This window comes from Prionailurus bengalensis, chromosome B1, assembly GCF_016509475.1.
Source record: "Prionailurus bengalensis isolate Pbe53 chromosome B1, Fcat_Pben_1.1_paternal_pri, whole genome shotgun sequence".
In the NCBI taxonomy this organism is placed as follows: Eukaryota; Metazoa; Chordata; class Mammalia; order Carnivora; family Felidae; genus Prionailurus; species Prionailurus bengalensis.
In genome coordinates, this window is record NC_057344.1 from 114,054,538 (window position 1) to 114,081,082 (window position 26,545).

At 43.6% G+C, this 26,545-nt stretch overlaps 2 protein-coding genes across 12 annotated transcripts in view; one reads left to right on the forward strand and one right to left on the reverse strand.

Moving 5' to 3' along the window:
* The window catches only part of PLA2G12A (phospholipase A2 group XIIA), a 43,186-nt gene that overhangs the window by 15,966 nt on the left and 675 nt on the right, over positions 1–26,545 (forward strand). For 2 of the 7 annotated variants that reach the window (XM_043570615.1, XM_043570660.1), the window contains exons 2-8: positions 1,006–1,082; positions 2,249–2,414; positions 18,689–18,731; positions 19,234–19,380; positions 20,005–20,081; positions 22,063–22,238; positions 25,797–25,956. In XM_043570615.1, the coding sequence (XP_043426550.1) occupies positions 1,006–1,082; positions 2,249–2,414; positions 18,689–18,731; positions 19,234–19,380; positions 20,005–20,081; positions 22,063–22,238; positions 25,797–25,956 (846 nt within the window). Of the gene's footprint in view, positions 1–1,005; positions 1,083–2,248; positions 2,415–4,748; positions 5,285–5,434; positions 5,440–12,649; positions 12,751–18,099; positions 18,180–18,688; positions 18,781–19,233; positions 19,381–20,004; positions 20,082–22,062; positions 22,239–25,796; positions 25,957–26,545 lie in introns of those variants that run through there. The other 5 variants (XM_043570665.1, XM_043570626.1, XM_043570642.1 and 2 more) reach the window with 5 other exon arrangements.
* Positions 11,770–26,545, reverse strand: part of MCUB (mitochondrial calcium uniporter dominant negative subunit beta) — a 108,073-nt gene continuing 93,297 nt past the window's right edge. For all 5 annotated transcript variants that reach the window (XM_043570590.1, XM_043570573.1, XM_043570583.1 and 2 more), the window contains one exon: positions 11,770–13,138. In XM_043570590.1, the coding sequence (XP_043426525.1) occupies positions 12,404–13,138 (735 nt within the window). In that variant the 3' untranslated portion in view covers positions 11,770–12,403. The remainder of the gene's footprint in view (positions 13,139–26,545) is intronic.

Sequence of the window (26,545 nt, forward strand, 5' to 3'; positions counted from 1 at the left end):
GGATAGGCTATTTCTTGACACTGTAGGAAGATTGTGAGAAACCTTCAAGAGAAAGTTAGGTGACTGTTGGGTATATTGGAATCATTTCTATATTACATGCGAGGTATTTGTGATATATTTTGCAGCATTTAAGATTGCTGTGATAAAGTCATCTTTCTCCTTGTTACTGAACTATTGTGCTGTTAGGGAGAATAGAACTGTAGTAATATGGTTCACCAAGCAATCTTTATTCCTGATATTTTTCCTTAGCTGGAAAAGGGGTATATATGTGAAATGGTTGGCTGGAGTGCAGGCTAGAATGTGTGGTCCTGTAATGTCTTATAATGGCATTAAGGTAATTAAATGTTCATTGGATGACCTCATCTTCCTCAGCTTCAAGCTCTGTGAGTAAACTAGTTAGTTAATGGTTATTGAGGTTTGTGTGCAGTGAAGTATTAACTGAAGTTTAGGAGTATACCGTTCTTGCCCTATGAGGTTTTAACCAAAAATGTAAGTGTTAGAATATACAGGGAAACAGCGTGGATTTATCTGTCATATATATATAGGGCCCAATCTGGCAAGTAACCTCTGAAATTTCCTGAAGTCCACAGTAAGCTTTTGTATGGTTAGGCTTAGAATAAAGACAGTCACTTATGTCAGTATCTAAATATTAAATATTTCCAGGGCACCTGGGTGGCTCAGTTGGTAGCCACCCAGCTTTGGCTGGGTCCAATGTCCAGCTTTGGCTTAGGTCATGATCATGAGTTCGTGAGTTTGTGAGTTTGAGCCCTGCGTCAGGCTCTGCGCTGACAGCTTAGAGCCTGGAGCCCGCTTTGGATTCTGTGCCTCCCTCTCTCTCTGCCCCTCCCCTGCTTGCACTCTGTCTCTCAAAAAAATGAGTAAACATTGAAAAAAAATTTAAATATTAAATATTTCCAAGGCTAGCATAGCACATCATAGACCTTTTTGCATATGTATTTTCTATCATATTTGAAAATTAATTATGATACCATTTCTATTTTATAGGATCTAAGCCTTTCCCACGTTATGGGTATAAACCCTCCCCGCCTAATGGATGTGGCTCTCCACTGTTTGGTGTTCACGTAAATATTATTATTTTCTTATTTGATAAGTTTTATGATTGGTAGGCTATGCAAGTACTCTTAATAACGCAAGACTGTCAGTATGTTCTCAGGTTCACAGATAATTTTGCTTATTGTAATGGTAATTAGATTTATTATCTTTTATAGCTAAAACATTTAATAAGTTCTGATAAAACTAAATGGACTAAAATTCATGTTTTATTTTTTAATCTTGTAGATGTTAATTCTGTTGAAATGATATTTCCTTGTGTCACACACATAGTTTAAAAGTTTAGAGTATAGAAGGAGCGCCCGGGTGGTGCAGTCAGTTGGGCACTCGACTTCAGCTCAGGTCATGATCTCACGGTTCGTGAGCCCGAGCCCCATGTCGGGTTCTGTGCTGACAGCTCAGAGCCTGGAGCCTGCTTCGGATTCTGTGTCTCCCTCTCTCTCTGCCCCTCCCTCACTCACACTCTGTCCCTCTCTCTCTCAAAAATAAAGATTAAAAAAAACATTTTTTTTTTTAAAGTTTGGAGTATAGAAGGAATGCTCCTTAGGATGAAAAAGTATAAATAAAGCCTATTTATACTCTATTAAAACTAGGTGAAGTGGGATAGCTTTTGTGGGAAAACATGACTGATTCCTAGACACAAGATTTTTGCATGTAGTTATTTAAATCAGTTAAAGATAAGTTACAGATTCGAAGGAACAGTATCTTTAGGGAGTGGATTAACACTCAAAGACTGAACCATGATAACATAAAATATGAGTCGTAGGAGCTTAAAAGTTTTCAGTGATATTCTAGATAAAGAACATTTTATAGGGGAGAGGTACAAAATACTTTGGAATATCCCTAAATCAATCTTAGGTCTTGGCCTGACCTTTCTGTTTTTAAAACTTTGTTTGGTGTTTTGGACAACTGGAAGTTACGTTTGTTACCAGCAGATAACTGTGAATATTGCAAAATAGGAAGTTTGAGGCATGGCTGCGAGGGAGAGAACATGGGTGGGTGCGGGTGAGTAATGGGGAGATGTAGAAATAACACGGAAAATATTTGTAGGCGGAAATGGATTTTAGAAATTATGCAGCAGTCATTGTCCTTGATTTCTAAGTCTGTTTGAATGCAGTGCTTCGGCAGAGGAGTTTTGAATTTCATCAACAATAATCCATCCAAATGCCTCTTTCAGCTCAATATTGGCATCCCTTCCCTGACAAAGTGCTGCAACCAGCACGACAGGTGCTACGAGACCTGTGGCAAAAGCAAGAATGACTGTGATGAGGAATTCCAGTATTGCCTCTCTAAGATCTGCCGGAATGTGCAGAAGACACTCGGGCTGGCTCAGCATGTTCAGGGTAAGGATGTGTGTTACTTTATCTATCGTGACACAGCCCCTTCAGTTTTTTGGGATGAGGAGTCATTGGTTTTGTCATCCCAAATGAGTTATAGTCGTGGAAGCAAAAAGTGTTAAGAAACCTTGGGAGTGGGGTGTACGAGGCAGAGAAGAATGCATCCAAGGTCTGTGTCCAGTAGTATATCTGTAATTCTCTAGAGCCTAAAGTTTGAAACCCTGGATCCAGTGATTTTAAGAGTATAACACGTTGTGTTTGGAGTGGGAAGTTCTACAAGATTTGAGCCTTAACTCTGTCCCTTTATATGTATCTCTGTTAGGAGGGTCCCCAAAACCACTCCCAGGTTTGCTAGGAGGACTGACAAGATTCAGCATATAGTCGTACTCACAGTGAAGGGACACAAAGCAAAACCAGCAAAGAGTAAAGGTGCTTCAGTATTCTCATTTATAAAATAACATGAATAGGGGCGCCTGGGTGGCGCAGTCGGTTAAGCGTCCGACTTCAGCCAGGTCACGATCTCGCGGTCCGTGAGTTCGAGCCCCGCGTCGGGCTCTGGGCTGATGGCTCAGAGCCTGGAGCCTGTTTCCGATTCTGTGTCTCCCTCTCTCTCTGCCCCTCCCCCGTTCATGCTCTGTCTCTCTCTGTCCCAAAAATAAATAAAAACGTTGAAAAAATGAAAAAGAAAAAAAAAAATTAAAATAACATGAATACCCACCTCACAGAGTCATCATAAGTATAAAATGAAATATCAGTGGAAATACAAGTCACTGTACAAATACTAGAAGTTACAAAATCTCTTCACTGTCCAGCCGAATTATTTACCATACGTTGAAATCAGAAGAGAAGGGGCAGGACAGGAAACTAACTTTTAAGAAGCATTTTTCATAAGATACCATGCTAGATCTCTTAGATAGGTTTTCCTCAATGTCCACAAAACCCAAACAAGTAGGTAGTGTTATACCCATTTTTCAAGGAAGGAAACAGGTTCGGAAAGAAGTAACTTGTCCCAAGTTGCATACTTCCAATTCTAAACTTGCATTCTGGCTGCTACAGTATTCCCCAGACAGTGTCCTGTTGTAGGTCTGATTCTGAATTCCTAGTAATAACTGTCAAGAAATAAATCTCTGCTCCAGGTGCAGCTTGAACTTCCAGCCTCTGAATGCCCTTGCATACTTTCGGCTAAGGTAACCTAGTTGTATGGCTGAAGCATGCATGGATGTATTTCCTGTCTTCTGCTCTAAGGACCTACGAGTGTGGCCAAATGATGCAGCCAATTTCACTGCAATGCCCTATTTAATAATTATAGCCTTGACACTTCTGTAGTAGTTGTGTTCCTTAATGACATAGCCTTTTGGAGAACTTTGAGAATGTCAAGATTTTGCAATGAATAGTTTCTTCCTTAACATGAGTATTTGAAATTGGAAGATTGGACAATTAAAAGCCACTCTGTGCTATGTCTCTGTAAGTGGAGTGTGTTAAGATAATCTAACCTGGCTACTCTAGGCCTCTGAGAATTAAGAAAAGTAAGTCTACTTTTTTTTTTTTAAGTTTATTTATTTATTTTGAGAGAGAGTGAGCGCAGGGGAGGATCAGAGAGAGAGGGAGAGACAGAGAATCCCAAGCAGGCTCTGCCCTGTTAGGCTCCAACACAGGGCTCAAATTCATGAGCGGTGAGATCATGACCTGAGCCGAAATTAAGAGTCGGATGCTTAACTGACTGAGCCACCCAAGCACCCCATATTACCTTTTTTTTTCCCCTAAAAAAAAATTTTAAACTCTGCCAGAGGAAAAACATTTTTGATTCCTATGTTTCCCTTCCCAAGCCAAATTTGGATAATGAGAAAGAGAGAGAGAAAGACTGGGGTCCATTTACCTTAAGCATCTTAAATGATGTGTGATCAGTTCTTAGAAGTCATTGGCCATAATTAAATGTTTTGAGGTTTCTCTGTTTGTAACCTTTATTTCTTCTACACCTAAAAATCTTTTATTGAAATGCAAACTTGAGTGTTCCAAGGCATCTTTAATCGTGGTATTTTTCAGATAAAAGGAAAATTAACAGTGATGAACTAATCAGTACCATTCAGAGAGACTTGTTTGCCGAGTACGTAAAAAACTGAACATTTGCGAGCAAACAAAGCAGATACATGCTAAAGGTGCTGACCCCGACAGTCTGTATGTAGGCGCTCTGGCTGGCGAGGGTGAGTGTGAGGGTGACATAACATATGTTAAGTGCCCACCAAGGGTGTGCTTGACATCATGCCGTAACGTGTAATGTATGTGAGGGGAGAGCAGTGCTTTGCGGTTGCCTTGTGGTCACGGTGCTTTCTTACTTCACAGCGTGTGAAACAGCAGTGGAGCTCTTGTTTGATAGTGTTATACATTTAGGCTGCAAACCATACCTGGACAGCCAACGAGCCGCATGTAGGTGCCGCTACGAAGAAAAAAGTGATCTTTAAAGAAGATGCTGACAGGCGGTGACAGCAGAAGGGGACAGAAGAATCTAACCTTTGACAAAGAAATAATGTCTTACAGCATAAAGCTGCCTTACTTTTGTGAAAGGATTATTTTAAGATTTATTTTGACATTCAAACTAAAGCAAAAAGTGGGGGAGGTGATCTTCCTGGACATTGCTGCCTTAGTGTGCCAAGTTGTCTTGACCGATCTCAGAAAAAGGTGTGTGTTAAGGGGAGAATATTTTAAAAGAAGGAGTCTGTAACTCAGTTTTCACAACTGTGTTTACCAAAACAATGAAGTCACATGTAAAATGGATTACAATGTGTGTTCAGCATTATCTTATTTGAAAATACGGGGAAATCTTCACTTAGAAATATATGTTTATTACAAAATTTTAAATATACATTGTATGCTTGGAAGGATCTGACTTTATTTTTCTCTATTTTAATTAACACATGATATGCTGTTTTCTTGTAGCCCATTGAGCATATGAATAAGCCTCACTTCTATTATTTTATTTTAATGTAATTTATTGTCAAATTGGCTAACATACAGTGTGTAAAGTGTGCTCTTGGTTTTGGGGGTAGATTCCCGTGGTTCATCACTTAAAATACAATACCCAGTGCTCATCCCAAGTGCCCTCCTCAATGCCCATCACTATTTTCCCCTCTCCCCCACCTCCCCCATCCACCCTCAGTTTGTTCTCTGTATTTAAGAGTCTCTTATGGTTTGCCTCCCTCCCTCTCTGTCTGTAACTATTTTTCCCCCTTTCCTTCCCCCATGGTCTTCTGTTAAGTTTCTCAAGATCCACATATGAGAAGTCGCACTTCTATTAATGACAAGACTGGTTACAAGGACAAAGTTTCCATGTCTCTTTTTCTTGTAAAATTGGTGGCCTCTTGGGGAGCAAAACCAGGATAACTATTATGTAATGTGCCTAGAAGGTGACATGAACAAAATTCAGATGCCCAGCCACTCCCATTTTATGAACTATTCATATGAGAAATACCATATTTTGCTATAACCTTTGGCTAAATTGAAGAAAACACGAATTTAATGAGACAAATGAAAAGGTGCTTCACATACACATTAGAGCATTATATGCTGCCCTGCTTTGGTGTTTATTCCTTAGCACGTGGTCCTCATAATAGATTCAGGTATATTTTTAAGATGGTAACCTTTTCCTAATAGCAGTCTTATTACTAAACATTGTTTTTGAAAAAAATTTTGTAAGTCTTTAACTGTGGAGTCAAAACAGATGGTAAAGCAAGATACAAAGAGCTATCTTTTGTAGATTTCTTATTTACATTGAAAATTATTAGCAGATGTTTAAAAGCAAATCCCAGAGCCTTAACTACCTCTGAAAATGTCTGTGTGTGTTGAAAGCTTTCTACCCTTTGGAAAGCCCAGCTGTATTCCTCTATGCCTCTTTGCTTACCACCGGCTGTTGACTCTCCCTAGCCTACGATCCCAAGCCATATATAACTTTTGGGTAACCTATGGTCAGAGTTATTAAGATGAACTGCTTGGAATGTCAGAGAAGGCAGCTCCAGGAGAAGTGGTTCTTTTCAAGTCATTACAGGCAGAAGTGGGCAGAAAGAAAAGTATGTTCTAGAGAAAGGGCCACATTCCCAACTTTGGATATATATCATTGCTGGGAACCTGATAACTTCCCAAACCGAGCTGGTGGAGCTATTCTGCTAAGAGATGTGTTCTCTGTGAGACAGGGCAAGTGTATCCCTTGTGACTAATGGAGCAAACTGGGGTCTAACTTAAATGTTTGGAACCCTTAATTGATACTTTCCAGACTTTTTAAAAAGCAGCAATTTTATAAGCTCTCTATTAATATTTACTATTGAAATACTTGACCAGGTAACTTTTAAACTTATAATAAATTGATGGGTTTTCTTGGCAGCATTGGTTTCTCAAGAGGACAGACTCAGAATTCTGTAAAATATTTAATTCATGGTCATAAATTATACACAAAGCAGTAGAAACTATTTTTACATGTTAAGATTTTGATCTTAGAATAATTTTAAGATTTACACGGGGCGCCTGGGTGGCGCAGTCGGTTAAGTGTCCGACTTCAGCCAGGTCACGATCTCGCGGTCCGTGAGTTCGAGCCCCGCGTCGGGCTCTGGGCTGATGGCTCGGAGCCTGGAGCCTGCTTCCGATTCTGTGTCTCCCTCTCTCTCTGCCCCTCCCCCGTTCATGCTCTGTCTCTCTCTGTCCCAAAAAAAATTAAAAATTAAAAAAAAAAATTAAAAAAAAAAAAAAGATTTACAGAAAAGTTGCTAAAATAATCTAGACTTGCGCTGTACTCCTTACCCCTAACATTTTACATAATCATGAAACATTTGTTAAGAAATCAACTCTAGACTACATTTGGATTGCATTGGTTTTTCCACTAATGTCATTTTTATTTTCCATGATCCAATCTAAGATACCACATTGCATTTAGTCATCATGTCTGATAAGCCTCTGGTCTGTGATGGTTCCCTCAGGCTTGTTTTTCATAACCTTGACGGTTTTGAGGAGTACTGGTCACTATTTTGCAGAATGCCCCTCAATTTGAGCTTGTCTGATGTTTCCCTCATAATTGCACTGGGGTTATGGATATTTAGGAAGAAAACCACAAAGGTGAAGAAGGGTTCTTCTCATCAAATCATATCAGTAATTGAATGTTATCAACTTGATGGTATGTTAACTCTGGACACTTCTTATTTTTTTCTTTCCATACTTCTGTTCTTTGGAAGTCAGCCCCCAGGTCAGTCTATGGTGAGTCTATGATGAGCGGGCAAGATTCTGTTCCACATTCTGGAAGGGGGAGTATCTTTATGTGGTAAATTTTTCTTACAGAAAAGTCTCTTCCCACCTCAATTATTATTATTTTTTTACATTTATTTATTTTTGAGGGAGAGAGAGACAGAGCATGAGCAGGGAAGGGGCAGAGAGAGAAGGAGACACAGAATCTGAAGCAGCCTCCAGGCTCTGAGCAAGCGGTCAGCACAGAGCCTGACACAGGGCTCAAACCCACAAACTGTGAGATCATGACCTGAGCCCGAGTCGGACTCTCAACCAACTGAGCCACCCAGGCGCCCCCCCCCCCCTCAATTCTTTATATCAGTATGGACTCCTGTATATTTCCTTTAGACTTTGGGTAATGTTTACTTTGTTGCTCAAGTTGTTCCAGCTTGGCTCTTAGGAGTTATGTCACGTTGGCTCCTCTGTCTCTTTGGTATATCCCCATCCTTTTGATTTTTGAACACTTCCATACTTCCTGGTAAGAATGTGGGAAAGTTGATCTGGGCCCAACCTGTGTATTTCTAGCACTAGAATCTGCCTCTTCTCCAAAGAGCACCAGTCCCTTTTATTGGGGAATGGTTTGCAGTGCAACTTAGAAACCAGTATTTGGGTACTGGATTTGCTCATTGCTACTAGAGGATCCATTCTGCTAGATCCTCCCAGCAAACAGAGCTAGGAAATATGTATGTATATTAACCCATGTACATGTACGTCTCTATAATGATTTCTGTGTGTGCATATATATCAAGCTGAACATGAGTTCTTACTAATGTCTTCCCTTGAATTATGTACCACAGGGCATGTATTTAGATTTTAAGAATAGCATTTTCCCTAGCCATAGAATAGATTCATAAAAAAACAAAAACAAAAAGAAAACCCCAAGACTAGCTTTCTGCAGCTCTCTGCAAGAAACCTAAGACTGATATTTTTGAATAAAACTATATTGCCTTTAAATACCACCTATGTCTTTAAAATCTTTCGATGCACCTCTTCCAGGGACAGATATGGCTGTATTCATTTCATAGGTGGAAAAACTGAGGCACAGAGAAGCTCTAAGGAAGAAAGAATTGTAATAATGAGGACAAAAGTAAGTTATACACATCTGGAACCGGCATTCCTTCAGTGAACCCATAGACTATACTAGTAATATTAATTAAAATGTTGTTTTATTAACTTTATAACTAATTCTCCCTAAAATGAAAGAGTGGTGTTTCTGTCAGTATATATAGAAGTACAAGATTGTCGGGAAATCAAAATGTACGTTATTTTATCCTGTACATAACGATAACATCTAACAAAGTGAAGACCATGGAGTCTATCAAAACAGCTGTTTAGGAGGCTGGCTTCAGTAAATTTGGGGTAGAATGAAACCTGTTAGGTAAGATCTTCCCACATGTTATCTCTGCATTATTCAAATTCACAGATATTACTTATAATGTATTCATTCAGGTCTTGTGTAATATATAACTCAGTACTGGTTAAAGTGATTGAATAGCCCCCTTCGTTTGCAGTTTTTCCTCACTGCTTCACCTTACAAAACCAGCCATCTGCTCAAGTCATAAATAAAAGCAAGAATGAGTCAGTGTAACCAGTATACAAAAATGATTAATAAAAATAACTAGTGTCTCTTTGCAATAGTGATATATACAAGCAATAGTGATGTTAGGCTTTTCTGCCTCAGGTTTATAGGTTTCGAAGAACATTTTTCAAAGGTTCCCTGCAGACAACTTTACAAACATTTTTTGTTGGCTTTCAGCTTAGTATAGGAATCACGATTATAGAAATCTAATATATCTGTGATTTATATAGGGAAAATCAAGTTTAGTGGGGTAAGTTGAAAAAAAAAATGACCAAAATTTGAGAATTATCTCTGAATTTTATTCCATATACTTCATTTCTAGCATAAGTGACAATTAGCTAAGACCTTTCAGTAAGTTCTATGAAAGTGACATTTAAGCCATCCTGTCAGTTAACTTTCATCTGTAATACATCTTAATTATTTTAATAATATGGATTTGTTTTCAGTTCTTTTTCTTCTTTGAGAAGGTGGCATTGGTAGGATTCTAATTAGTCTATGTCAGTGGTTTTCAAACATGAGCGAGAAGCAGAATCATTGGATTCTGGCATTAAAACATGTGCTGGACCCCACCCAGGCTCTCCTATTCAAGAGATCTGATTCTGTAGGTCCCAGGAGTTTGCATTTCTAGTAAGTTCCCTGATGTCGATACTGCTGCTTCAGAGACCATGGTGTGATCTCTCAAAATGTACTGAAAGCTTACTGTGAGCCAGGTACTATTCTAGGAGTTTGACAGTTACTGTCTCCAAAACTTGAGTAAGCTTGGTTCCCATTTTACAGATAAGAATTTGAAGCTGAGAGAGGTTAAATTGATTTACTTATGCAATGTCTTACAGCTAAGAAAATGGTGGAGCCAGGGTTAGAGTCTAGGCAGCCTGTTTTCCAATCCTAGGCACTCATTTTATTGGGATAGCTATTGCTTTAAAAGGCTAAAATTACACATTTAGAATTCTGAAATAAGTATCCCAAAATGCTTTGTGTCTTAGGATAGACAAAATCTTACTTTAAAACATAACCATATACATATGCTATAAAAAGTAATATTCTGAGATAAGATACTTAGGGGGAAAAATAAAACATTCCTTTTATCTTCACCTTTCAGATAAGTGGAAAGTCAGCCAACTGGGTTTCCACATCTAGGGGGGGGGGGGTGTTTTCAGGACTCAAGCAGAGGAGACCCTGAAAATTGGGCAAAAGGACAGGAAGTTCTGGTGGTCAGATAACACATTCAAACTGGATAAAGTCCAGAGTGCAAACGCTGAAATCCTGGATCTCATTCAATGGATAAATATTTACTGAGCACCTCCTACATGCTAAGCAACTGTTTCCTCTAATGGGGAAACCAAAAGAAGGCCAATCTTGCTTTCAGTGAGCTAAAGATGGTGGTAACAAAAATAGTTCGAGCTCTTCACAAGTCAGGCACTGTTTTAAGTAGTCATGATGAAGGAGCATAAGGCAGGTTGAGGGCAAGATACCAGCTAGCACCCCCACCCCCAGATGGGATATGTGTGATATTCCTCAGACACTCTTGGATGCTCAAGAACAGAGGAAAGGAAAGAAACATGGTTAACTGATAGAAACCACAGTCATATAGGACATGGGTCTCCAGTTTACAAATATCTTAGTAAATTGCAAGAAAAAGGCAATTTCCTTTATGATTTTATTTTATATTTGAGAGAGTGTGAGTGGGGAAGGGGCAGAGAGAGACCGAGAGGCAGAATCCAAAGCAGCCTCCAGGCTCTGAGCTGCCAGCACAGCCCAATGCAGGGCTCGAACTCCCGTACCTCCAGATCATGACCTGAGCGGAAATTGGATGCTTAACTGACTGAGCCACCCAGGTGCCCTAAGAGAAAGGCAATCTTATCAATAGCCTAATCTCCAGAAACCCCCAACCACCCATAATGATGTGGGGAACAGAGGCAAGAAGGAAATGGCAGGTAAAATTAAATTTCCTTATAATCTGCAGCCCAGTGACGGATACTTGAGGCTGGCAGAGTTAAATGTTTCTCCAGCAACTCCCTACTGTCTTAAAGTTAATACTTTGCTAGAGGGAAAGACAACCTTAGCTTGGTAATAGCAAGCCCTCATATATCTTAGGAGTCCTCTTTAGCATATCTAAGTCCCTCTGGAGGGGGCCCTTTTGTCTTTACCTCCTCCAATTCCCTAGTATATACCCAGTTACCTGGCACAACCCCAGGGCACGCAGCAATTCCTGCTCATGGGTCCTGTCCCTGTACTTTAATAAAATCACCTTTTGGCACCAAAGATGTCTTCAAGAATTCTTTCTTGGTAGTAGGCTCCACACCATCCCACCATCACCCCAAAACTTCATGGGTCATTTGAGTTATTCGCCACAACAACCGTACAAGGCTTTGAGTGATACCCTATATCTTAACTACAGAGTAAGTTACTAAAACAGATTTCTGAAATATTTCGCACACACAATGAAATGAACAGTAAATGGCATTGGGTGAGAAAAATCCTCTGATTTCATATTCTAGTTAACGACCAAGCACACGTGGGAAAAGTTATCAAGTTGGATTTTAATTTTTCTCTCCCAAATAGGGTAATATTTATTGAAGACGGATCCCTTATACTTAAGTATCCCTTATGTTATTTTAATGTATTAAAAATGGTACTTTAACACATTTTCCCCGCAGTCTGTAGTTATTTTTTAAATGACAAGACCCAGAGAAATGACAAAAGATGAGGCCACCTTTTAATCCGATTTTAGAGCTGCTCTTTGAAGCAAATTCACACAACAGCCAACCGAAGGAGGAGCTCAGTTCAATGCAACATTGAGCACCCGGTGGCGCTCAGTTAGCGCACTGTTTGTTGGTGAGGACTACATACATAGACCCCAAAGTTCCGCCTCCGAAGTTATGATCGCTTCCCCGAATTAGATCTACCTATGAAAACCAGATTTAAAAATCCCAGGGTTGCCTCTAGTTTAGTCTGTCCCCAAACCCCCAAGCAAACATCGTTTAAAAGAAATCATTACAGTCCTATAACATAACTCGCACTGGGGAAGGACTAAACGGGAAGCCGGAAAACGCGACCCCCACCCCCTGGGAGGCAGGCGGGAGAAGCAAACACTGGGGGCGGGGACTGCGAACCTCGGTCCTCCGCAGGTGCCGGGAAACCACCTGCGGCTTCCCTATTCGGGCCCGCCGTGTGTCCTCGGGGTGCCAACCGGCATTTCCCCAGAGCTGGCTCGTCTCCAGGCGCCAGGCGGACGAGACCGCGTCCCTGGGCCTTCCCCGCGCGCTCTGGTCGCCCCGAGCTCGGGAGTAGGGGCAGGAGCCTGAGCTCGGCGGGCGGGAGGCTCCGAGCGCAGACGCGGCCCCCACCCCCTCCCGGGAGCGGGCGGGCGGGCTGGGGCGGAGGAAGGGGCGGGGGCTGCGGGCCCCTGGATGCAGGAAGCTGGGTCTTTCCCGGGCGCCAGCTCTGCGGGCTGGGACACCATGACTTCGGCGCCGGGGCTCAGCGGGGCTCGCCCTGCAGGTAGGCCCGCGGGTGCCGAGGGGGCGCGGGGCAGCTTCCCCAGCGGGGCGCGCGGGCGGGGGCGGGGACGCGGGAGCTGGGCGGCCGGAAAGAGTTGCGGGTCTTGGAGGGAAGCGCGCAAGTCCGGTGGGGGTAGCTTGTTAAATGCCTTCTGGTCCAGAAAACCAGTCGGGACTCCGTGCGGGGTCGCCGCCGCCTCAGGGCCGCCCGGGGTAGCGGCGCCCGGCGCTGGGGCGTGCCCGCTCCGCCTTTGTCCTCCGGACGGTTCTTTCTTGCCGGGCGTCGGGCCATTTAAAACTTGGGAGGCTGGCTGGGCGGCTGCTGGCACCTCCCGCGCCTGGGTTTTTTGAAAGTTGACTTTTGAAGTTGGATCTGGTTTTGTGTTCTCCTGAGTAAAAAGTAAAAGGAAGTGGTTGCGTGCATAATAATGGAAGCATAAGCAGCCCGCGGGAGCGCCCCACCGGAGTCCCCCACAGGAGCCCCTGGTTATGCCCTGACTTGAGCTGGGGACAAAAACCGGGCCTTGGCTGCCTGTGCAGCCCCAGTGCCTCTCCCGCAGCCAGGGCCGTTTGTGGGTTTGGGTTGAAACCACATCTTTCTCTACAGTCAACTGCTAAACGTGTACTTTAGAACTTTCTTCCCTGTCACTTACTAATTATATCACTGATAGCTGAAGAAACTTCGAGCCTGGCCATAGTAAAATAAAAGGGGGTTGGGGGGAAGGAAGGAAGGAAAGGTTGAAACTCTAGAAGTTGATGCACAGTGCCTTTATTTCAGAGCTTTTTATTCGTTGCTGCACAAAACCAGGCTTGCCCCAGAGGCAAGTTGTAGGAAGTTCAGGGAGTGGCCTTGCCCTGGACGGACAGTGCAGGGTCCGGTGGCCACTCCCATTCTGAGGGGTGGGGAGCAGGGGCAGGGGTCCGGGATGCCGTCCACTTCCCCCTCCATTCTCATCCCATTGCTTTTCTTCTCCGTCCTGCGTCCTTCCTTTTTTGCCGTCTCACCCCCTTTTTCACTGTGTTCTAGGCCTGACGTGGTTTACTCAGTACAGGACTATTAAACAGATACTTGAGGGGCGCCTGGGTGGCGCAGTCGGTTAAGCGTCCGACTTCAGCCAGGTCACGATCTCGCGGTCCGTGAGTTCGAGCCCCGCGTCAGGCTCTGGGCTGATGGCTCAGAGCCTGGAGCCTGTTTCCGATTCTGTGTCTCCCTCTCTCTCTGTCCCTGCCCCGTTCACGCTCGGTCTCTCTCTGTCCCAAAAATAAATAAACGTTGAAAAAAAAAATTCAAATTTATAAAAAAAAAAAAACAAAAAACAGATACTTGATATGGGTAGATTTTCATAGATACTGCGGGGAATGATGGCGATGACCGTAGATACTGGAGAAGTTTGGAAAAACGAACACTTCGTTTAGGAAGGTAGATGTTTTCTCTGGTTGGAGGGGGTTAGCATGGCGACCTGAGTGCAGAGACGTGAGTCTGTAGGGGGACCCGGCTTTCAATCCCACTCCACAGCACTGTCCTGGGACAAGCCTGACGCACTGGCTGCCTCTTGGGCTGTGGAGCTGAGGCAGAGAAAGCATCTAACGTGCTGGGCCACCAACATATAGTGGCTGGTAGGGGGAAAAAAAAGGAGTGATTAGGTTGGTAAAAATTAAACTGATTTAAGGGGCAGAGAGGTGGTGGCCGCATCATGGTGGAAAGGAAAATTGCCTAAATCAGAGGCAAGGAGAAATGAAAAGAGGACAAGAGTCCAGTTTGATGACGGACCCATTTTTGATAGATTGCAGATGCACGGGAGTGTGCAAGTCTATTATATAGAGCATCTCCGTTAAAAATGTCTCCATGTTGACAGAGCCATTTACCCTTTTAGGCGGACAACTTGTGTTCCTGCAGTGTAATGACACTTGTTAAAGTGTGCCCTTCCTGAAAATTTGTCTGCTTAGGACATACCGCCTGAGTCCCGATGTGTTTTCTGTGGCACCTGGGTAAAATTTATCAACTCCAGTAATGTATCAAATTTAGATTCTAATGTGTGTGCCGATCGCTTTCAGTGAACAAGTAGCCAGAACAGAATGGCAGCTGGACCTGATCCATAACTGGGGGTGCAGGATGCAGGGCGCACATTTATATTGGAGCAAGGTTTGAGCTGGCAAGGGTCTGAAGTAAAGTTCTCAGACCGTTTCCTTCTGTGTCCGTATTAACAGTAAAACACTTTTGGAAGATCCCTCAGAGATTGCCAAATCTGTTGACTTTGAAACAACGTTATGTTTTAAAAGAGTGATTGATTGATTGATTGATTGGGGGGGAGGGGAAGGGGCAGAGAGAGAGGTGGGAAGGGGCAGAGAGAGAATCCCATGCAGGCTCCGCACTGTCAATACAGAGCCTGACGCAGGGTTTGAACTCACGAACCTCGAGATCGTGACCTGAGCCGAAATCAAGAGTTGGACACTTAACTGACTGAGCCACCACCCAGGCGACCTGAAACAATGTTGTTTTATCTTGAGTTACTTAAAACTGGCTGTCTTTCCTAAATCTGTGGGTCATGTCTAAGGTGGAAGGCAGTATTTGAGACAACCCAGATGCACAGCTTAGATACCTAGCCGGGAGGAACGGCACAGTTCCTTCCTTAGACTATAAACAATGAACTTTAAGGACCCGATCGAGTACACATCTCCAGTGCCTTCACCCTCCATGACTTGAGTTAGTTTGGTGACGGGGCCATTTGCCACAGCTTCCACCCTCTCTCTGCCCTTTGAACGGCCTGATGCTCACTAACCGATGAGCAAAAGCTGGAAGAGGTGAGCTGCTGGGCCGGCTATGTTGCGCACCGTGGTAAGAGATCTGTGCTTCGCAAATTGTGCAGCTTCCCAGGGAGTGAATGGGGCGATTGTCCTTCACGTAGAGATGGAATGTGTTTAGTTTGAGCTGTGTCTTTATTGTGTAATTGATTTGAAGGAGGTGAGGCTATTAAAAGGAGGTAGATCCTGGAGCGCATTTGAAAATGGAAGGTGAGAAAATTCCTGGGCCTTAGTGGAGCAGTGTGGGGAGCAGGAAGTAATCCCCGTTGACAGGGTGTGAGGTGGGAAGTGTTGAGGGCACAGCAGTGTGTGGAGGCGGAAGTATTCCAGGTAGAACAATGTGTGGAGTAAAAAGTATCCCGAGTGGAGCAGTGTGTTCGTAGGCAGTATCCCCAGGTAGAGGGGAGGCTTAGTAGGAAGTGTCCCTGGTGGAGCAGTGTATAAAGTCACCCCCTAGAACACTGTGGTGTAGGAAGTACTCTGTGTATGGAGCACAGAGTATCTCAATAGGAAGCATACCAGCAGAAGCCTGTGGAATAGGAAGACTATTTGGTGGAGCAGTGTGTGAAGAAGGAAGCCCCCCCCTTCCCCCCCCCCCCCCCCGAAGCACCGTGCAGGACGAGGCTCGCTCAGGTGCAGCAACAGCTAGGAGGAAACATCTGGGCAGAGAGGTGTGTGCCAAGGAAGCTGTCCTTAGATAGAGCCCCGTTTTGGCAGCAAGTGGTTCACGTCAAGCAAGGTGTGGAGTAGGAAGTATCCCAGGTAAAGCAGAATGGGAGAAAACATCCTGGGTAGCATGCAGAGCGTGCTCTCCCCTAGAGAGCGGCGGGTAGTATGGAAGTTTCTGCGTAAAGCAGTTTGTGGAGTAGGAAGCGTAGGACGTAACCTCCGGTGAGCAGTGTGCGGAATACGAAGTGTCTCCAGGAGGAAAGTATGGAGAGAAGGAAGCGGGGAGTGAAGTGGAGCTACCCCCCATACAGCAGTATTACTGGTGTCTGGAGTAGGAAACCTTCTGGGTAGAGTAGTTGTTGGAGTAAGAAGACTAGAACATATTCCCGGTAGAGTAGTATGTGGAGCAAGTAGGATGTGTCCTGGGTAGGTAAACGTGTGAGTGGTACCCCAGTAAGCAGTGTAGGAGACGCCAGGTACCTGGTAGAGCAGCCTGTGGTGCGTGGGTGATGATAGGTCACCCGGAGAGCAGGGTGTGGAATAGGGGGTGTCCCCTAGAGAGCAGGCTGGAGTTGGGAGATATCCTAGTAGGGTCTTCAGGGTGGCTCAGTCGGTTGAGCATCGGACTCTCTTCAGCTCAGATATGATCTCATGGTTCGGGCGCTCTGTGCTGAAGGCGCAGAGCCTGTTTGGGACTCTACCTCTCTCTGCCCCTTCCCCACTCACGTTTTCTCTCTCTCTCTCTCTCTCTCTTCCATAAATTTTTATTTTTTATTTTTTAAGGAGGTATCCAAATAGAACAGTGCATGGAGTAAGAAGGAAACCAGGTGAGCTGGCGGGGTGGGGGAATGCATTAGGGAGGCTGCTCTTTACTCCTAAGCCTAAGCTCTGGTATAAAAATCAAATCACCTTGTTAAAAATGCAGATTTCTCCCTCTCCTGGCATTCTGATTCTATAAATCTGGGTTAGGACCTAGGAATGTGCATTTTATCACCCAGGCCAGGAATTGATGCAAAGACTGAGGAAAGCAGATGAGGGTCTGTCGGACAGCAGGAGGGCCTTCGTGGGGTCCTCACTAGGTCTGGATACTGGGGGAATTCCAGGAGGAATCAGCTGAAAGTGAGTGGTAAAGGGCACAGAATTGAATGCCAGCCTCACCCTCATCTCAGGGCCGATTTCTGTCAGGGAAGAGGTGTGAAGGTAGAACAGACTGGTGTCCGGGAGAGAAGGGAACAGGACCCTCCTGGATAGAAGGGGTGGGTGGGAGGGTCTGTTGTGTTTCCTTCAGTGACGTCGGTGGAGAGGAGCATCTTGCTATAGTGTTCATATTTGTTTATTCATTACTTTCCTTCCCCTCTGGGTTGTTTATCAGGCAGAAACACAGTCATGGGTGTATGGGCCTGTATTGTAGAAGATGCTAGACCCGTTGTGCCCTATAGTACAGAAGCCACCAGCCACCATGGTTATTTAAGTTGAAATGAAAAGCTGAGTTCCTTAGCTGTACTAGCCCCGTTTCAAGTGCTGGACAGCCACATGTGGTCCGTGGCTAGCATATGGGACAGCACAGGTACAGAACCATTCCGTCATCACAGACAGTTCAGCTGCACAGCACTGTTCCAGCGAGTAGAGAAGGACGCAGTGAAAGGTGGTCCAGAGGGTGGGGAAGTCTGAGCATGGGTCAAGAGCAGAGGGTCTCCATCACGTGATGGGTTGTAAGTGCAAATAAATCATTCGGGAGACCCAAAGTTTAAGCTTTTACCCTTGCTCCTTCCCTTTCCCCACCCCAGACTTCTACCGTTTCCGTTTCAGAGGGGGATCCGGTATTAACCAGACGCCGTGTTTTGGTTTTCCTGTGTTTTTAATTCCTTTTCGGTTTTAGAGAATATCTGCAAAAACATTTTCCGCTAAACGATTCCGTATCTCATTTGTGCTGCACATCACAGAACCGTGTTACTGCAGGTATATTTTGCATGAATGCATTTGCATAATGTTTCCTCCATTTATCTTGATAATATTTTTTTTTTTTAATTTTTTTTTCAACGTTTTTTTATTTATTTTTGGGACAGAGAGAGACAGAGCATGAACGGGGGAGGGGCAGAGAGAGAGGGAGACACAGAATCGGAAACAGGCTCCAGGCTCTGAGCCATCAGCCCAGAGCCCGACGCGGGGCTCGAACTCACGGACCGCGAGATCGTGACCTGGCTGAAGCCGGACGCTTAACCGACTGCGCCACCCAGGAGCCCCTGATAATATTCTTTTCTGTTTTGCAAATAAGAGTTCTGGGTGAGAAAGAATTGAGCTGTTAATTTATGGTTCATTTATCTACTAAGTTCCCTTCCTTTTCCTTTCCTTTTCATATACTTTTGACTTTTAAACTAAGCAAAACCAGAGAAGGGTTCACAGTGTGGGAGTCCCGCTGTGTGTTACAAGTCAAAGAGTAAATTAACCAAATTCAATTTTTTAAATAGGTGTGGAGGAAAACATGACCGAAACAGATGCCTTCCATATGAGGTAAAAACGTGCTCTTGCCTGACAAACGTCTCTTCCTTTGCTGGTCAAGATCAGTCTGTAAGAAGCAAGAATGGCCCCGGGGAAGAAGCAGAGCAGAGAATGGCGAGTGTTAGCGCTGGGAGAGCTAACTTGTAGAGCCTCGGGTTGGCCGCTGCCCCTGGTCGAGGTTCAGGACCTACAGTGATGTCCAAAGTACTTAGCAACGGGTGTGGCATGGGCCCTGGAGCCAGAGCCGGGCCTGGGCGGGCTGTTGTCCCTGGTTCCTGGAGAAAAGACATCCCTGGGGTGACTGGGGGTGGGGAGCTCCAGGTAGCTGCTGTTTACCAATCAGTACAGAAATATTTCTGTCAGGCCTTCCCAGTGCACACCAGTATCATGTCACCCTGGCAAAGGAGGAGGAAACGGGAGCCCTCTGTCTACCCTACCCATTGATCTTGGACTTGGAGGAGCTCATTATTTAATATGACATAGTGATTGTTGTTTATAAACTTTTCGTTAACAGTGAAACATTTGATCCGGCAGAAAAGTACAAAATGGACCACAAGAGGAGAGGAATCGCTTTAATTTTCAATCATGAAAGGTTCTCCTGGCGTTTAACACTGCCAGAAAGGCGGGGTACCAGCGCAGACAGAGACAATCTTAGGCGCAGGTAATAGTTGTTGTGTTTTTTTTTTTAATGTTTATATTTGAAAGTGAGCGGGGTAGGGGCAGAGAGGGAGAGAGAGAATCCCAAGCAGGCTCTGTGCTGTCAGCACAAAGCCCAGTGTGGGGCTCGAACTCACAAATCATGAGATCATGACCTAGGCTGAAATCAAGAGTGGCTTAAGTGACTGAGCCACCCCAGGTGCCCCACAGGTGCTAGTTTCATCCACACGTCAAGATGATGACCTATTTAATAAAATGACACTCACCAAAACGTGTCCACACTGATGAAATAGAGTATCAGGATGAGCCTCATTTGGGCACAGCATCCCTTGAGAACTTGCCTGAATTTTCTTCCTAACCTTGTTCTATTAGATGTAAGCAGGCTTTGAATCATTACGTATATATTTACATTGCTGTATCCTAACTTGAATCAGCTTTCAGTATGAGTAAATCCTTTCCTGCTGTGGGTGAGCAAGGAGAACTATCATTGTCATATTTCACTTTTTCTTCCCCCCCTCCAAAGAAAAGTCAACTTAGAGGTCATAAAAACACGTATAGATTCCTCAGGGAAATAGGGGTATATGACGACTCTGAGCAGCTCATAAGCTAATACCCAGTTTGTCACCAGGTTTTCAGAGCTAGGATTTGAAGTGAAATGCTTTAATGATCTGAAAGCAGAGGAGCTCCTGCTAACAATCCATGAGGGTAAGTAGTTTTCCTGTTTGTCTTCTGAGGGGATGGATTGCTTCAGTTACCCTCTCTAGAATCCAAATAATTAACTATGCTGGAAAAATGTGTGACCAACTACTTTAGCATGGGTTACAGGTTTCGGTTGTGTCTCTTTGCTTATGTGTTACTACTGGATTCAGAGACTCTTCCAAAGGATTTTGCCTCTGAATTTATATGTAGCATACCACCCGCTAACAGGCTGTCATTCCAGAAATGAATGAATCAAGTCTAAACTGCAAACACTACAGATGCTGGGCAGTCAGGTGTTGACTCCTTCCATACCCAGGTTTTTTTACTGGCTTCAACAAACTGTGGATTTACAAAACAAACAAAAACTGGATTTATATATATTGTCTCTAAATTTCTGCATCACTATGCAGTAGGTATTTTAACAACTTATGTTTATAATAATTACTGCACGCTGTGGATTTTCAAGTCATTTGCCAAAGGACTATTATAATATTTACATAATTATTTAAACCTCAGCTTTTTAAAAATTGAGGTATAAATGATATGTAACATTGTATTAGTTTCAGATATACAACATAATGATTCAGTATTTGTATACATTGTAAAATGGTCACCACAGTGTCTGGTTACCATACAGAGGTACAAAAAAGCTTTTTTTTTTTTTTTTTAATTCTTTTAAAATGTTTATTTATTTTTGAGACCCAGAGAGAGCATGAATGGGGGAGGGCCAGAGAGAGAGGGAGGCACAGAATCTGAAACAGGCTCCAGGCTCTGAGCTGTCAGCACAGAGCCCGACACGGGGCTGGAACTCACAGGCCTCGAGATCGTGACCTGAGCTGAAGTCGGATGCTTCACCGACTGAGCCACCCAGGTGCCCCGAAAAGTTTTTTTTTTTTTTTTGTGATAAAGACTTTAAAAATTTACTTAGCAACTTTCAGATATGCAATACAGTATTCTTATAGGTGATATGCTGTACATTATATCCCCATGACTTACTGTATAATCGGAAGTCTTGTACCTTTTAACCCACTTCACCCCCACCCACCCACCAGCAACCACCCATCTATTCTTTTTATCAGTAAGTTTGTTTTTTAAACTCCACATGTGAGATTATATAGTATAGGTCTTTCTTGAATTTATTTCATTTAGCATAATGACCTCAAGATCCATCCATGTTGTTGCAAAGGCCAAGATTTCCTTTTTTATGGCTGAATAATATTCTTGCATGTGTATCTCTATATATGGAAAGGTAGATGTGTATATAATTTTCTTCATCCATTCATCAATGAACACTTAGGTTGTTTTCATATCTTGGCTGTTGTGCTCCAATAAACAATGGGGCTGCAGGTATCTTTCCAAATTAGTGTTTTCATAAATACCCAGAGGTGGAATTGTTGGATCGTTTTTGATTTTTTGAGGCACCTCCATACAAGACTTCTTTAATCTGTAAGTCACTTTAATTTTAACTGGCTTCTTACCAGGTTTTCTACTTCGCTTACTCATCTGCTTTGGAGGACATGAGTCTCATGTCTTAATATTCTTTGGAAGCTGTAAGTGCTACAGACATGATGAAGCTGCTGCATTCACTGGAGGGGCAGCAGAACACAAGCAGTTGCTAAGTAGTAGTTGCTGGGTCTTTCCAGTCTGCTCGAAGAAGCTCTCTGCTAATTCAGAGAAACTTTTATTGATGCCACAGCAATCCCATTATATTTCCGTGTCATTATTCTGTATTGTAGAAAAGTTAATGGAATTTGTTTAAACCCTTTGAACTTTTAATAGGTTGTTAAAAATCAGGTACGGTATGATGTAAATTTCCCTTTGATTAAAGACTAAGACCTTACATTCTCATTATGTACTCTTTACATTTAGTATAACACATTTTCCTCTTCCATCATATGTAACTTTAGTATTAGTAAATTCTCTTTCTCTATGTAGACAGTAAACATCTTATCTTCATTTCTGTATGAACTTTTGTGGCCTTTTATAGCATCATCTTCTAGCCACATAGATGCCGATTGCTTTTTATGTGTTTTCCTGAGTCATGGAGAAGGCAGTCACATTTATGCACAAGATACCAAGATTGAAATTCAGACTTTGACTGGCTTATTCAAAGGAGACAAATGTCAGAGCCTAGTTGGAAAACCCAAGATATTTATTATTCAGGTAAGACTGATTATGGTACAATCTAACTATGAAGTCCATGGTTCTGTACATGTGATTCTAGCTTTATTTTTATTTATTAAGATTTATTTTTGGGAGAGTGTAAGCAGGGGAGGGGCAGCGAGAGGGGGACAGAAGATCTGAAGTGGGCTCTGTGCTGACAGCAGACAGCCCAGTGTGGGACTCAAACTCACGAATAACGAGATCATGACCTGAGCTGAAGTTGGACGTTCACAACTGAGCCACCCAGGTGCCCCATATACATGTAATTATAAAGAGCACCAGCCAATTTTGAAAGTAACCTTCTCCGGGGCGCCTGGGTGGCGCAGTCGGTTAAGCGTCCGACTTCAGCCAGGTCACGATCTCGCGGTCTGTGAGTTCGAGCCCCGCGTCGGGCTCTGGGCTGATGGCTCGGAGCCTGGAGCCTGTTAATGATTCTGTGTCTCCCTCTCTCTCTGCCCCTCCCCCGTTCATGCTCTGTCTCTCTCTGTCCCAAAAATAAATAAACGTTGGAAAAAAAAAAAATTAAAAAAAAAAAAAAAAAAAGAAAGTAACCTTCTCCAGTAACTGGAAAGGCCCCTTTGGCCTCCTAGCCAGAGTTGCAATTAGTAGTAGTTCCTTCTTAACAAGGAATAAATATTTTCAGTTTCTGGGGCGCCTGGGTGGCTCAGTCAGGTAAGTGTCCAACTTCAGCTCAGGTCATGATATTGTGGTTTGTGAGTTTGAGCCCCACACTGGGCTCTGTGCTAACAGCTTGGAGCCTGGAGCCTGCCTTCGATTCTGTGTCTCCCTCTCTGTGCCCTTCCCCTGCTCATGCTCTTTCTTTCTCACAAATAAACATTAATTTTTTTTTTTTAATTTAAACTTTTTTTTTCTGTTTCTTTTTGACTTGGGTTGACATTTGAAAGGACTCAAAATGGTGGCTCAGTCGGTTAAGCGTCTGACTTCAGCTCAGGTCATGATCTCACGGTCTGTGAGTTTGAGCCCCGCGTCGGGCTCTGTGCTGTCAATTCAGAGCCTGGAGCCTGCTTCAGATTCTGTGTCTCCCTCTCTCTCTGCCCCTCCCCCCCCCCATCAAAAAATGTTAAAAATTTTTGAAAGGACTCAAAGTAACTAATGTGCTACCCTCTGGCCTGGCCCAGTGTCAGGTGCAGCTGTCAGTGAAGGGGTCTCTGACTGAAGAGCACCAGGCCTGGAGGCCAGTGAGCAGAATGCAGGCAGAGTTCCTGTTCTAGCTTGCTTCATCCCTCCACCTTTTTCCTTCAAGCTGGTATTAGGGATGAAGACAATTTTTGGCCCGAATAACCTCACTCACCACATCAATAAGGAGTTCGAACAAAGGAGAATTCCTGATGTCCCAGTGCCGCAATTCGGTATTTCCATAAACGGCATGGAAGGCATGGCCACATTCAACCTGCCATAACACCTTGAGGGAAGCGAGCAGGGGCATCTATAAGAAGTTAAGGATGATCGTGGTTTCTTGTTGGGAACTGCATTAAAGTATCTGTCACATGCAGTTGGGAGTTAACAGCTCTACATGCAGCCTGGCTAGGCTGGAGAAATAAATTTGAGAGTTAACGAGATGAATGACAGTGGTAGCCACGGGAGTGGATGAGTTTACCCATGCCAAGCATAGCTTGAGAAATGAGTGCAAAACAGCCCTGAGGGACGCCACTGAGGAATGAGCAGAGGAGAGACACTGAGGGGGATGGTCCAGAGAATGGGGGGGGGGGGGAGTTCAGGGAAAAAGGGAGTGGCCAGCACTGTCAGAGACACAAAGTGGCGAGCCGCTGTGGGGAGATGGCCACGAAGGAAGAAAATATTTTGCCAAGTTACTTCTCTCTGCCTCCAATTCTTCATCTGTGAAAGGGGAGGGGGTATAGCTCAGGGGTAGAGCATTTGACTGCATCTGTGAAAGGGGGGTATAAGAGCACTGCCTCACGGGCTGGTTGTGAGGATAAAACAGCGTGGCCTAACAAGCACTTAGAACAGTGCCGAACACCTGCAAGTCCTCAGTAGGCTGGCTCTTTTTCTTACTGCAACTGATTGGGCAAGTAATGGCATCAAATTCTAGGTCTGAAAATAAGCTTGGTAATACAAAGTAAGATTAAAATCTCCCTGCAAAAGTGGAATATTGGAGATCTTCTATTTATCAGACAACTCTGAAATCACTCTGGGCTTTTTTCTTTAAAAGCTTACAAAAACCCATTTCAGAACAAGGGATGCACTTACCACAACCAAATCTTACTAGGTCACTGGATGAAGTTCACTAGGTCTGCCAGAACAAAGTACAGACTGGGTGGCTTAAACAACAGAAATTTTCTTAACGGTTCTGGAGGTTAGAAATCTGAGATCAAGGTGCCCGTTCTCCTTGGCCTGGAGGTGGCTGCCTTTTTTCCTCTGTGCATCTCTGTGTCCTGATCGCTTATAGACAACTATAGATTAAGATCATTGTAGACCTCAATTTTACCTTTTTTAACGGCCATATATCCAAATACAGTCACATTTGAGATCGTGAGGGACAGGACTTCTGCATACAAATGGGAAGGGGTGACAAAATTCAGCCCATAATAGGCATTTAAGAGTAGAAATTAACGTTAGCCTTTGTGTGAAAATTAATGGCTAAGAATTTGAGACCTCACTATACAGTGTAAGCGAAAGGAAAAGGGCATATTAAAAGAGGTCTTCTCAGGTCAGGTGGTGGCGTCCTTTTAGCCCTACTTTGACAATGTATTGCAGCAGCTAGGCAAGCACCACCCTATCTGGGCGTGTATTCCCTGATTCAACAGAAATGCTGGGCAAATACAGTAGCTTTTCAAAGAAGGGGTGGGTCTGGTGCTATGGTGTGGTTACTTCGTAAGAAACTTAAAACCAGAGGCTTTCTCCTCCACACTGTACCTTTCAATCAACACAGTCTGGTGTGCGGTTGAGCATGACAATTTAAAAAGAAAATTTTTGTAACATTTATTTTTGAGAGAGACGGAACACGAGTGGGGGAGGGGCAGAGAGAGAGAGGGAGACACAGACACAGAATCCAAAGCAGGCTCCAGGCTCCAAGCTGTCGGCACAGAGCCTGACGCAGGGCTAGAACTCACAAGCAGTGAGATCATGCCCTGAGCTGAAGTCGGACACCAACCAACTGAGCGAGCCACCCAGGGGCCCCGAGGATGCCAGTTTTTTAAAGGCCTTAATTAAAAGGGAGCTTGGGTGGCTCAGTCAGTCAAAAGTGTCTGAGTCTTGATTTTGGCTCAGGTCATGATCTCATGGTTCCTGAGACAGCCCCGACTCTGGCTGACAGTATGGAGCTTGCTTGGGATTCTCTCCCTCTCTCTGACCCTCCCCGGCTCATGCTCTCTCAAGCATTTAAAAAAAAAAAAAATGAGTAGGGAAAAACTGTCAGGTGAATTTGCTCTAAAACTTGACTGCATGTTTTTTGAAGTTTTATAAAGTAGCTTCTGTTGATGTTAAGATGTGCTCAATTATACATTCACTGTAAACATTAAGCCATGGGAAGAAAAAAATAGGTTAGAAAAGGAAATGGTTTTCTTCCTTGTCTCGTAGGCATGTCGGGGAGACCAGCATGATGTGCCAGTCATTCCTCTGGATGTAGTGGATCATCAAAAAAACATGCTGGATGTCAACATAACCCAGGTGGATGCGGCCTCAGTTTCCACACTGCCTGCTGGAGCAGACTTTCTCATGTGTTACTCAGTTGCAGAAGGTGGGTGTGTGTTTAGTACAAACAGAATTGGTTTCCTGACTTGAGTTCCATTAGTTTCACCTCACCTTGACTGGAGAGACTGGTATTTATCTGATCAAGGTGATTTGATCGTGAAGTTCACATCTTCGGTCACACCTTCGGCACAGGGTGATACATCAAGTGTAAAGTAACTTCTAGAAAAGTCATTCCTGAGAACTAGGTTTAAGCTACAAGTTACATCCAATAATTGGTAATAGGCTGCTAACATTCATTTTGATAGTGTTGTAATAATATTCACAGAAAGTGTTGTTGAAACTCCTGTGATGACCGTTGTTCTTTGTGCAGTAAGCTGTGTTTTTCTTTCTGATCTCTTGTGTTAAAAACCACTGCCTGGCAACTATTTTCTTGGGAATTTTTAGGAAATGGAGGAAATTATATAGAGCTAACCTCATTTTTATAAAACTATATAAATTAATCCCTTTTCTCATAGTAGTCAACCAAGAAAAATTTTAAAGCTGTCATTGACACGTCCTAGTCTTCAAGAATTTTTGAGAACTTACACTTCTGTAATGGTGAATTATAAAGGGGTTTTTCAGTCACCATAACTGAA